The following is a 12,106-nucleotide window of genomic DNA, read 5'->3' as shown; positions in this document are numbered from 1 at the left end:
CAATGTAGACGAGGACAAACTTATGGAGGAATCCATAAAAAAATCCTGGAAGACGGAGGGGGCTTTAACAAGTCCATACGGCATCACACAATATTCATAGTGGCCAGTAGGGGTTATGAAGGCAGTTTTCCACTCGTCCCCCTCTCGTATCCGGATGAGTTTATAGGCGCTGCGGAGGTCCAATTTGGTGAAGACAGTGGCACCACGGAGATGTTCCAAGTCAGCTGGGACGAGGGGAAGTGGATATCTGAATTTGACGGTTATGTTGTTGAGAGCCCGATAATTGATACATGGTCACAAGCCTCTGTCCTTCTTTTCCACAAAGAAGAAGCTCAAAGCAGCAGGGGAGGTAGATGGACGACTGTAACCCTGGGCCAGCGCCTCCTTGATGTATTCCTCCATGGCCTTCTCCTCCGGAATGGATAGGGGGTAGATCCTTTCTTTAGGCACTGGTTCACCCGGCAGCACATCGATGGCACAGTCCCATGGCCGGTGTGGAGGCAGCTTGGAAGCCCGTTTGGGGCAGAAGACGTCACTGAAGGGGGCGTAGCAGGTAGGGATGGACATGGATTGGTTTTTCCACTGGGCTCTCTATTGAGGTAGAATAAACTGGAAGAGGTTCAGGGGAGGGTTTGGCTGGAACTGGACAACCCGAGATGCAACTCTTGAAAAGGCGTCACACCACATTAGGACTTCACCTGTTTCCAGGAGATGACCCTAGAATGACGTCAGCGGTGGATTCCTCTAGAACCAGCAGATGGATCTCCTCATGGTGGAGTAGTCCGTTTTGGAGGAAAATGGGACCCACTCTATGACGTACACATCTTCTACTCAACGGTCTGCAGGTAATGGTGTGGACTTGGTAGGCTGACGGTGTTGCTGTGGTAGCGAGTTTGAGTTGAGGGCAGAGGGTGCCGGAGATGAAGTTGCCGGGTGACCCAGAATCGAGGAGGGTGGAAACTGGAAGAGAAATGTCAGTGGCAGTAAGTGTCACAACAGTGATGAGTGGTTTCATTTGGTATTTTGAAAGGAGAATGGCACTCACCATGGGACGGGGAGGACGAACGGGGCATACAGTGATGGCATGCCCCGGGGCTGCACAGTAGAGGTTAAGATTCTTGGCCAGCCGTCTTTGTCTTTCAGCCATTGAGAGTCAATATGATTCCGCTAGCATGGGTTCGTTGGCTGGTTCTGGGGAGCTGACGGCCTCTGGTCCTCGTATGCAGCAAGATGCAACCGCACTCGAGGTTCCATTCCCTGATGGTAGGTAGTCAGTAAAGCCTGTTCGTTCCATCCACTGGAGGCCACTAGAGTCCTAAACTGAAGGGCATATTCATTGACAGATATTTTTCCCTGTTTGAGATTAAACAGCTTCTCACCAATTGACGAGTCCCAAGCTGGTCTGCCAAAAACTTCTCGGAAATGGTAGATGAAGCTGGAATAAGACTGGATAACTGGGTTATTTTGAGTCTATATAGAATCTGCCCACAGTAGTGCTTTACCTTGCAGTTGAGAAATTATAAATGCTACCTTGGATCTCTCGGTGAGATATAAGTGCGGTTGCATCTTCAGGACCAGCGATCATTGAAGGAGGAATCCGCTGCACTCCTCCGCCGAACCAGAGTAGAGCGCCGGCCTGGCCATAGAACTGGCGTGAACGGAAGGTGAGGAAGTGCTGGCATCGTTGACGGAAGTGCTTGCTGATGTTGGGGATGCAGGTTGAGCAGTGAGTGTCCTATGGAGTGCATCGACCAGATCTTGAAAGGGGTCTGTGAGGCTCATGCTTGTGCAAAGCGGTGTTGGTCCGGTCTTCTGTTACAGAATAACTGGGAGGCTGAGGAGTAACAGAAAGATGGTTTTATTTAAGGCACAAGCAGAGGAGCGGGTAGTGTTGGGTAGAGTGATGAATTGGTCCGTGATAGCTGGGTGAAGACATCAGAGGAGGGAGGTGTACCACACACACGCACGTTGGAGACTTTGATCTTTGGAGGATCGCTGGAGAGAGGTAAGTAGAGGAAGAGTTAGTCCTTAGAGTTAGCTTACAGGTAAGACCTTGACGTGAACGAGACCAGACGCTGACTGAGTGCGTGTGTGTGGTATTTATAGTGCAGATGTGATTTGGGTGATGATGAGGGTCAGGTGGAAGTGCTCAGTACTCTGGTGAGGGCGTGCATTGTGAATGAGTGGAGGTGGAACCTGGCATTTTGACTCACTGCTGAGCTGCCAGTTTTAATCGTAACAGCTCTTAAAGCTGAGTGGATGGTTAGATGCATGATGGGCTAGTATTCAATAAATAAATAAATAAATAAATAAAAATAAAGGTCTTTCCAGCATTAAGGTAATAACATTACTGTTTTTTTTATAATCTTGTTGCAGTTATAAATTTGACTGATAAATGAATGATAAAGAACTATATTATAACTCGTTTTTTTTTATTTCTTCGTCATTTGAATATTGATTTAAAAATTGGTTTAAATCATAAATCAGATTTTTTTTTTTTTTAGGCCATATGCTAGTGCCCTACTTTAAAAGCAAGTAAAGAATCCTCTTTTTCAAATCACTTAAGTTGTCAATTACTAAAGCTCTTTTTTTCATTGTGTGAATTTTGTTGATTATAATGAGAGAATTTGAGTTTAATCGTGAGGACATTTTATTAATCTGACCATTCATAGAGTTTTAAAGATTGAATTGTGCAGGTTTAATTTTATTTGTTTCTTGTTTTAGGCAAATTAGGCCTAAATAATGGGAACAAAATTATACAGTGCTTTACGTTTAAACATGCAACAATTTCTTAATCAGTTTACAGACAAGTGTCTTTTTCCCAATAAGTTATGTCAAAATTAAGGACAGGTACAAATAACAAAAATGCATGTTGTTTTATTAAAGGGAAAAATATATTTATATTTAAAATATAAATTAAAATATAGGCATAATAAATGAAAATATTGACATTTTGCATATTAATCCATGTAGCCTACCCCCCCCCCCTAAAATAGGCTACCACTTTTAATGTTCCGATGCAAAGTAAACCACAATTTCTTCTGAATAATATAACGCATAATTAATATAATATAAATAATACTGCACACCTTTTAAATGTGTAAAATCTAAAATATGGTTTAAAACCATGTAGCTTAGAAAATATAAGCACAGACTTGACATTTATCCTGCTTGAATTAGTTCTAAGAAATGCACATAACTTCATAAATACCAAACTTTCATCTGTAAATATTAAATATATTAAATATTTAAACTATAGTATTTTTCTTTCAGGCAAAACTGACATCTATTTGCGAAAATGTGCTTTGATGCGCTTCTTTGATAACTCGTGGTTAAAGCGCCACTCAGAGTTCAAAAGCTGCAGATGCACTTTACAAACGACGCGGCGGTACCCGCTGCGGTAAAAAGGGCCTTTTGAATGTCTACTTACTGTATGAGAGATTAACTGATTTTAATTTTTAATACCCACTACTGATAGATTTTGTACGTCCAAAAAACAGTATGCAGAATGTATATACTGTGCCCTCCTTAAGTATTGGAACAGTAAAGACAAAATTGCTTTCTCTGCTGTGGAGTCAAGACATTTGCTTATATGATTAATAGATGAATATGCTACAAAACTACAAAATGTCACATTTTATTATAAGGTCTTTCAACACATACACTAACTAGATATCCAAAACGCCACTTTTACCGCCACTCCTACCGCCGCCGCGGCGGTGTAAAGTGCATTTGCAGCCTTTGACCGCTGAGTGGCGATTTAACCATAATAAAGTTATCAAACAAGCGCATCAAAGCACATTTTCGCAAATAGACGTCAGTTTTGCCTCGCTGATGTGTTACATTTGACTGCTTCAGTCACGGAAAATGAAAGAAAAACACTATAGTTTAAATATTTAATATATTTAATATTTAATACTCACAGAAGAAAGTTTGGTATTTATGAAGTTATGCATTTCTTAGAAAGAGAAAGAGTCTGTGCTTATATTTTCTAAGCTACATGGTATTAAACAATATTTTAGATTGGACACATTTAAAAGGTGTGCAGTATTATTTATATTATATTAATTATGCGTTATATTATTCGAAATAAATTGTGGTTTACTTTGCATCCGAGCATTAAAAGTGGTAGCCTATTTTAGGGGGGTAGGCTACATGGATTAATATGCGAAATGTCAATATTTTAATATATTATGCCTATATTTTCATTTATATTTTAAATATAAATATATTTTTTCCTTTAATAAAACAACATGCATTTTTGTTATTCGTTACCTGTCCTTTATTTTGACATAACTTATTGGGAAAAAGACATTTGTCTGTAAACTGATTAAGGAATTGTTGCATGTTTAAATGTGAAGCAGTGTATAATTTCGTTCCCATTATTTAGGCCTAATTTGCCTAAAACAAGAAACGAATAAAATTAAACCGGCAAGATTAAATCTTTGAAACTCTAAAGAATTAATAAAACGTCCTCACAATTAAACGCAAGTTCTCTTTAATTTTAAAGGGAACCTTCTTTACTTGCTTTTAAAGTAGGGTAATACCATATGGCCTAAAAAAAAAAAATCCCAGTTTTTTTTTTTTTTTTTTGAAAAAAAAAATATGATTTATGATTTAAACCGATTTTTAAATCAATATTCAAATGACAGAGACATTTTACGAACTGATACCAGAAACACGCTCCGCCTTCACTCCGTGAATAAAGTATTTCAGTATGTTTGAAATGTTATGTTCATAACAAAGCATATAAAATAATAATAATAATTTTAAAAAATAACAGGAGAGTTTCAAAGTGGCTTAAGCTATGTGTAAACTTTTTCCCTATATCACATGCCAAACTAATAACATTGTAAGCATTAGCTACATCTTTAATTGCTGCTTTCTGCTGTGAAAATTTTGTTTGTGATGAAAATAACATCTTTGTCAGTTATTTTATCTAAACAGATCGATTAACTTCTTCAAGATTTCAAAATCAGATAGCATGCTGATAATGTAGCACTGTAAGCAGTGTTGTGCCTGAACGCGTTCATTGAAGGATAGTTCATGAACTCGTTCATATTTTGGGGCGAACGTGAACTGAACGTGCTGAATTAATGCCTGATGAACTTTACTGTCAACTCGTTCATTCTGGTGTCTGTGAACGGCACGCTCTCTCAGGTTAACTTCGTTCAATAGGGTGCCAGATTTCTATAGAGCCTTCCAGGCGAAAAACCGGCTAAAACACACCGTAAACGGGCCTTAATCAGGGTTCTAAATTAACACCCGCCAACCCGCCAAATGCGGGTTAAAATTCATTTTGGCGGGTGTTAATTAAAACTTACTAGTTTGGCTGGTGATGCATGACATGAGGCTCTGTTCTCGGTCATTTATCCCCCTGGCAGCACTTCCTACATTTCCCATGAACACTGTGCTGTAATGCTACGTGATGACGTTTCATATGCCCATTGGCTGCACGCAGTTTGCAGTGAAACCAGCGCGAAAAAACATGGAAAGGAATAGAGCGTCCATCAGAAAACACAAGGAAGAAAAAACGAATGGAGCCAGAGCATGGAGCATAGACTGAAAGAGGAGGGAGTTAGCTATTAAAGAAAAAAAATAAGATTAAACTAAATGCGGCGGTGATTGGGCCAGATTTCTGGGGGCGAAAAGAGGAACGAGGCAGGGGATGAGGATATAACGGAGCCCCGCACGTCACCTGTAGGAGAAGAAAAATCAATCTGTGACGACGGTTTTGCAATCCGTCCCCTCAGTTTATAAACCGTACTCACGAATTCATAAACTGTTCCCTCGGTTTAACAAATCGTACCCACAGATTAACAAACCGTGCCCACGAATTCCCAATCCGTGCACTCAGATTTTGTAAACCGTACCCTCGGTTTTTGAATCCGTACCCACGAATTCATATTAATCCGTGCACACGCTTTCGCAATCCATTCCCTCGGATTTGTAAACTGACGCGCATTTGTAGCTCCGCCCCCTCCGGCAGATTCATTTCTGTTTATTAAACATTATTTTTCATAGTATCCAATGAGTCTTTGAGCGTTTATTTTACATTAATCACCAATAGGATAAGACACAGCCGCCTGTGTTTTATGGCCAAAAAAATAAACGCTAAAAAGAAGAAAATATGGGTAAAAAGCAAAACAAAACAAATAATATGCCGGTTATGTTTTCATTCCTTTTCTCTCTAACTGAATGCAATGTTATTTTTGGCCTCATTATTTAATAATAACATTAACAGTGAAACTTGCATCTAACTCAGGCAGGTGGGGTGGATGGAGCTTGGTATAATAAAATCACAAAAATAAGTCTTCATGCATATTAAGAAAGAATTGTACACAAGCATTTACAAAACTGTCAAAGTTTATTTAAAAATAAAGCAATTCATGAATTGTTTTCTTGTAATCATGTATTTAGCCTACAAATTAAAATTATAAAAATAACTTTATTTTTATCAATAATGTATATTATTATACAGGTTATGCATAAGAATCTTTTATCCAAAACAATTTACAACCGAAGAAAAAATTACTCCAGAGTTAGTCACAATGCCAGGTTTATTGTGCTAATCAAGTGCTATTATAAGATTATTCTTTTATTATTATTAAACCTATTCCACATAATAATATTCAATAAAACTGTGTGTTAACAGGAGCTTGCTGCATGAATCCGTGAGTACGGTTTACAGATCCGTGGGAACGGATTGTGAAAGCGTGCGCATGGATTATGAATTTGTGGGTACGGATTCAAAAACAGAGGGTACGGTTTACAAAATCTGAGCGCACGGATTGGAAATTCGTGGGCACAATTTGTTAAAGCGAGGGAACAGTTTATAAATTCTTGAGTATGTTTTTTTTTTTCCTCCTACAGGTGACGTGCGGGGCTCCGTATGATATTGACAGAGAAACAAAGAAAATAAAATGTAATGCCAAATGGGTGACTGGTCATGAATGGCTTGTGTTTGATCACAAAGAATGTCATAATGCTTTGTCAGGATTGCCGCATGTAAGTTAAGCGAAAGAAAAAAAACAAAACAAGCAATTTCGTGGTGTGAACTAATCATTTTAAATTTGAGTCAGTGTATATTTTGTTGTATGCATTGTACTTTATATGTGTTTTTCATGCCAACAATGTTAATAAAATGGTCAAATTCATTCAGTGGCACTCATTTGTTATTTTTACAGAATAAAAAAATGGCTAGTGGAAATTCTGATTGGCTGGTAACTTTAGAAAGTTACCAGCCACATTGGCTGGTGATCAAAAAAGTTAATTTAGAACCCTGGTCTTAATATGTAGTGGAAAAACACCCAATCTGGCAACACCAGCCACCAGTGTCGCACCACCGTCCGCCGCATGCGTGACGCGTCATCAAAAAAAAAAGACATCGAGGCGACAGCAGCATGTAGCAAGGCGTATGATCATTTATAAGAATTTTATGATGTTTATGACAAGGTCGGTGAGAATGGGAGACAAAGCATTAAAGCAACAAGGGGGAAGTGTTGTCCCCTCAATGCTAATGTAAACCCTGGTTGGATAAGGATTCAAAATTGGATATGAAGATGAAATCTGATGCATAGCTTCATTGTTAAAACTGATAAAATAATTGCTGTCTGTGATTTCTATATGGGCTGTTGCAATAATTTTGAAAAATAATAGCTTGCAGCAACATATGGAAAAAAAAGAACTATGAACTAGTTCATTTTTGGAACTGTGTGAACTTAGTTCAAAATTTTGTAGTTTGAACTATGAACTGAACTAGTTAGGGCCCGAGCACCGAGGTGCGAGGACCCTCTTGTATCTGCTTTGTTTATTATTAGGGCCCGAGCACCGAGGTGCGAGGACCCTCTTGTATCTGCTTTGTTTATTATTAGGGCCCGAGCACCGAGGTGCGAGGACCCTCTTGTATCTGCTTTGTTTATTATTATTATTATTCTTCTTCTTCTTCTCCCGAATGAATCGCATTTTTGAGGGCTTTAACATGCTCAAAAAGTCATGAAACTTTGCACACGCGTCAAACCTGGTGAAAATTTTCGTCTGATATAGGATTCAGAAGAGGGTGTGGCAAAATGGCTCGACAGCGCCACCTATACTAAGAAAATCAACAGCCTTCCAGCTATGTTTCACGTACATGCACGAAAATTGGCACACATATGTAACACACCAATACCTACAAAAAAGACTCTTGGACCGAAATTCTAAACCCAACAGGAAGTCGGTTATTTTTAATAATTTTAATAAAATAATAAATAAAATAATTTTAATAAAAAATTTTGTGTAATTTTGGTCATTTCCATGTGTTGTATTTTAACTAACTCCTCCTAGAGATTTCCTCAAATCAACACCAAATTTGGTGTGACTAATATAAAGGCCTTTGCGATGTTAAATTGCGAAGATCTTGAGTTTTCGTTGCAGGGCGTGTCCGTGGCGGCCTGGCGAATTTCGATGATTCGCCACAAAAAATGAAGTTGCTATAACTCACACATACAATGTCCAATCTGCCCCAAACTTCACATGTTTGATGAAACTCTGAATCTGAACAGATTGACATGCCCTAATTCCGTTATAGTCATAGCGCCACCTATTGGCAACAGGAAGTGTCATATTTTACGCTGTGATGAACTACTCTTAGAAATTTTTTGACATCAATGTATTTTTTGTGGTCAGTCTAATCTAAAGGCCTGTGCGATGTTCAGTTGTGAAGATCTTGAGTTTTCGTTAAAAGGCGTGTCCACGGCACCATGGCGAAGTTCGATGTCTCGCCATGTTAATAAAAGATGTTATAACTCAGGCATAAAATGTCCGATCTTCCCCAAACTTCACATGTGTGATAAGAGTCCTGACCTGAACAGATCTGCAGGCCAATATCCCACCGGGTGTGGCAGAATGGCTCGATAGCGCCACCTATACACTTTCAACGGAGTCTGCCTCGAGCTATGTCTCACGTACATGTACAAAAATTGGTACACACATGTAACACTCCAATACCTACAAAAAAGTCTCTTGGTACGAAATCCGGATCCCAACAGGAAGTCGGTTATTTTGAATTTTCCCTTCAAAATTGGTGTTGTTTTTGCCATTTTCAGGGGTTGTACTTTAAAGAACTCCTCCTAGAGATTTATTCAGATCAACACCAAACTTGGTCAGTGTAATCTAAAGCCCTTTGCGATAATAAATTGTGAAGGACTTGAGGTTTCGTTAAAGGGCGGGTCCATGGCGGCCTGACAAATTTCGATGTTTCGCCATGAAAAAGGAAGTTGCTGTAACTCAGACATACAATGTCCAATCTGCCCCAAACTTCACATGTTGGATAAGACTCTTGTCCTGAACAGATCTACATGCCAATATTCAGTTATAGTCATAGCGCCACCTATTGGCAACAGGAAGTTACATATTTTACACTGCGACAAACTACTCCTAGAAATTTTATGACATCAATGTCTTTTTTGTGGTCAGTCTAATCTAAAGACCTGTGTGATGTTTAGTTGTGAAGATCTTGAGTTTTTGTTAAAAGGTGTGTCCATGGCGCCGTGATGAAGTTCGATGTCTCGCAATGGGAATAAAACATGTTATAACTCAGGCATAAAATGTCCGATCTTGCCCAAACTTCACTTGTGTGATAAGGGTACTGGCCTAAACAGATCTGAAGGCCAATATTCCATCGAGTGTGGCAAAATGGCTCAATAGCGCCACCTATACACTTTCAATGGAGTGCGTATTCACTTTAAACGTAGTGCGCCTCGAGCCATGTTTCACGTACATGTACAAAAATCGGTACACACATGTAACACACCAATATCTATGAAAAAGTCTCTTGGTACGAAATCCGAATCCCAACAGGAAGTCAGTTATTTAGAATTTTCTCTGCAAAATTTGTGTTGTTTTGGCCATTTTCAGGGGTTGTACTTTAACAAACTCCTCCTAGAGATTTATTCAGATCAACACCCAACTTGGTCAGTGTAATCTAAAGCCTTTTGCGATCTTAAATTGCGAAGATCTTGAGGTTTCGTTAAAGGGCGTGTCCATGGCGGACTGACAAATTTCGATGTTTCGCCATGAAATAGGATGTTGTTATAACTCAGGCATAAAATGTCCGATCTTGCCCAAACTTCACTTGTGTGATAAGGGTCCTGCCCTGAACACATCTGAAGGCCAATATTCCATTATAATGATAGCGCCACCTGCTGGCAACAGGAAGATTGGCACATATATGGAATAAACATTGATATATTCTACTTATATTTATGAGTTTAAACGCATATTTCTCACCGTTCACCTATTAACTAAAGCCACTCACTGCCGGTGAGCCCGGGTGCGAGGGCCCGTTCATCGCTGCTTGCAGCTTTAATTATTATTATTATTATTAGGGCCCGAGCACCGAGGTGCGAGGACCCTCTTGTATCTGCTTTGTTTATTATTATTATTATTAGGGCCCTAGCACCGAGGTGCGAGGACCCTCTTGTATCTGCTTTGTTTATTCTTCTTCTTCTTCTTCTTCTTCTTCTTCTCCCGAATGAATCGCATTTTTGAGGGCTTTAACATGCTCAAAAAGTCATGAAACTTTGCACACTCGTCAAACCTGGTGAAAATTTTCGTCTGATATAGGATTCAGAAGAGGGTGTGGCAAAATGGCTCGACAGCGCCACCTATACTAAGAAAATCAACAGCCTTCCAGCTATGTTTCACGTACATGCACGAAAATTGGCACACATATGTAACACACCAATACCTACAAAAAAGACTCTTGGAGCAAAATTCTAAACCCAACAGGAAGTCGGTTATTTTTAATATTATGAGCAAATTTTGTGTCATTTTGGTCATTTCCATGTGTTGTACTTTAACGAACTCCTCCTAGAGATTTCTTCAAATCAACACCAAATTTGGTATGCCTAATCTAAAGGCCTTTGCGATGTTAAATTGCGAAGATCTTGAGTTTTCATTGAACGGCGTGTCCGTGGCGGCCTGGCGAATTTCGATGATTCGCCACGAAAAATGAAGTTGCTATAACTCAGACATACAATGTCCAGTCTGCCCCAAACTTCACATGTTTGATGAAACTCCGAACCTGAACAGATTGACATGCCCATATTCAGTTATAGTCATAGCGCCACCTATTGGCAACAGGAAGTGTCATATTTTACGCTGTGACGAACTACTCCTAGAAATTTTTTGACAACAATGTCTTTTTTGTGGTCAGTCTAATCTAAAGGCCTGTGTGATGTTTAGATGTGATGATCTTGAGTTTTTGTTAAAAGGCGTGTCCATGGCGCCGTGACGAAGTTCGATGTCTCGCTATGTGAATAAACTACTCCTAGAGATATATTCAGATCAACACCAAACTTGGTCAGTTAAATCTAAAGGCATTTGCGAGGTTAAATTGCGAAGATTTTGAGGTTTCGTTAAAGGGCGTGTCCATGGCGGCCTGACAAAATTCGATGTTTCGCCATGAAAAAGGAAGTTGCTGTTACTCAGACTTACAATGTCCAATCTGCCCCAAACTTCACATGTTAGATAAGACTTCTGCCCTTAACAGATCTACATGCCCATATTCAGTTATAGTCATAGCGCCACCTGCTGGCAACAGGAAGTGACATGTTATATGCTGTGACAAACTACTCCTAGAATTTTTTTTGAGATTAATGTATTTTTTGTAGTCAGTCTAATCTAAAGGCCTGTGCAATGTTAACTTGTGGAGATCTTGAGTTTTTGTTAAAGGGCATGTCCATGGCGTCATGACAACTTTTGATGTCTCGCCACAGCAAGAGAAGTTGTTTTAACTCAGGCATAGTTGGTTCGATCTTCCCCTAACTTCGCATGTTCGATAAGAGTCCTGCCCTGAACACATCTGAAGGCCAATAGTCCATTATAATGAGAGCACCACCTGCTGGCAACACAAAGATTGGCACAAATATGGAGTAAACTTTGATATATTACACTTATATTTCTGAGTTTAAATGCATGTTTCTCACTGCTCACCTATTTACTAAAGCCACTCGCTGCCGGTGAGCCCGGGTGCGAGGGCCCGTTCATCGCTGCTTGCAGCTTTAATTCATTTTAAAATTTGTGAATTTAACTTTGAACTAGTTCATGTAGAAAGTGAACTTTC

The 12,106-nt window shown here is 39.4% G+C and overlaps 1 protein-coding gene across 7 annotated transcripts in view; it reads left to right on the top strand.

Moving 5' to 3' along the window:
- Nucleotides 1-12,106, top strand: part of LOC128003797 (male-specific lethal 3 homolog) — a 219,403-nt gene that overhangs the window by 136,662 nt on the left and 70,635 nt on the right. Inside the window, exon 11 of one of the 7 annotated variants that reach the window (XM_052592669.1) lies at nucleotides 6,874-7,157. The exons of 5 other annotated variants lie outside the window; for them this stretch is intronic. In XM_052592669.1, coding sequence (XP_052448629.1) covers nucleotides 6,874-7,017 — 144 coding nt within the window. In that variant the 3' untranslated portion in view covers nucleotides 7,018-7,157. Of the gene's footprint in view, nucleotides 1-6,655; nucleotides 6,770-6,873; nucleotides 7,158-12,106 lie in introns of those variants that run through there. One more of the 7 variants, XM_052592847.1, reaches the window with a different exon arrangement.

Source organism: Carassius gibelio, chromosome A1 (genome assembly GCF_023724105.1).
Source record: "Carassius gibelio isolate Cgi1373 ecotype wild population from Czech Republic chromosome A1, carGib1.2-hapl.c, whole genome shotgun sequence".
Lineage (NCBI taxonomy): Eukaryota > Metazoa > Chordata > Actinopteri > Cypriniformes > Cyprinidae > Carassius > Carassius gibelio.
Note: the sequence above shows the minus strand (reverse complement) of the source record. Positions and strands in the feature narration are given on the sequence as shown.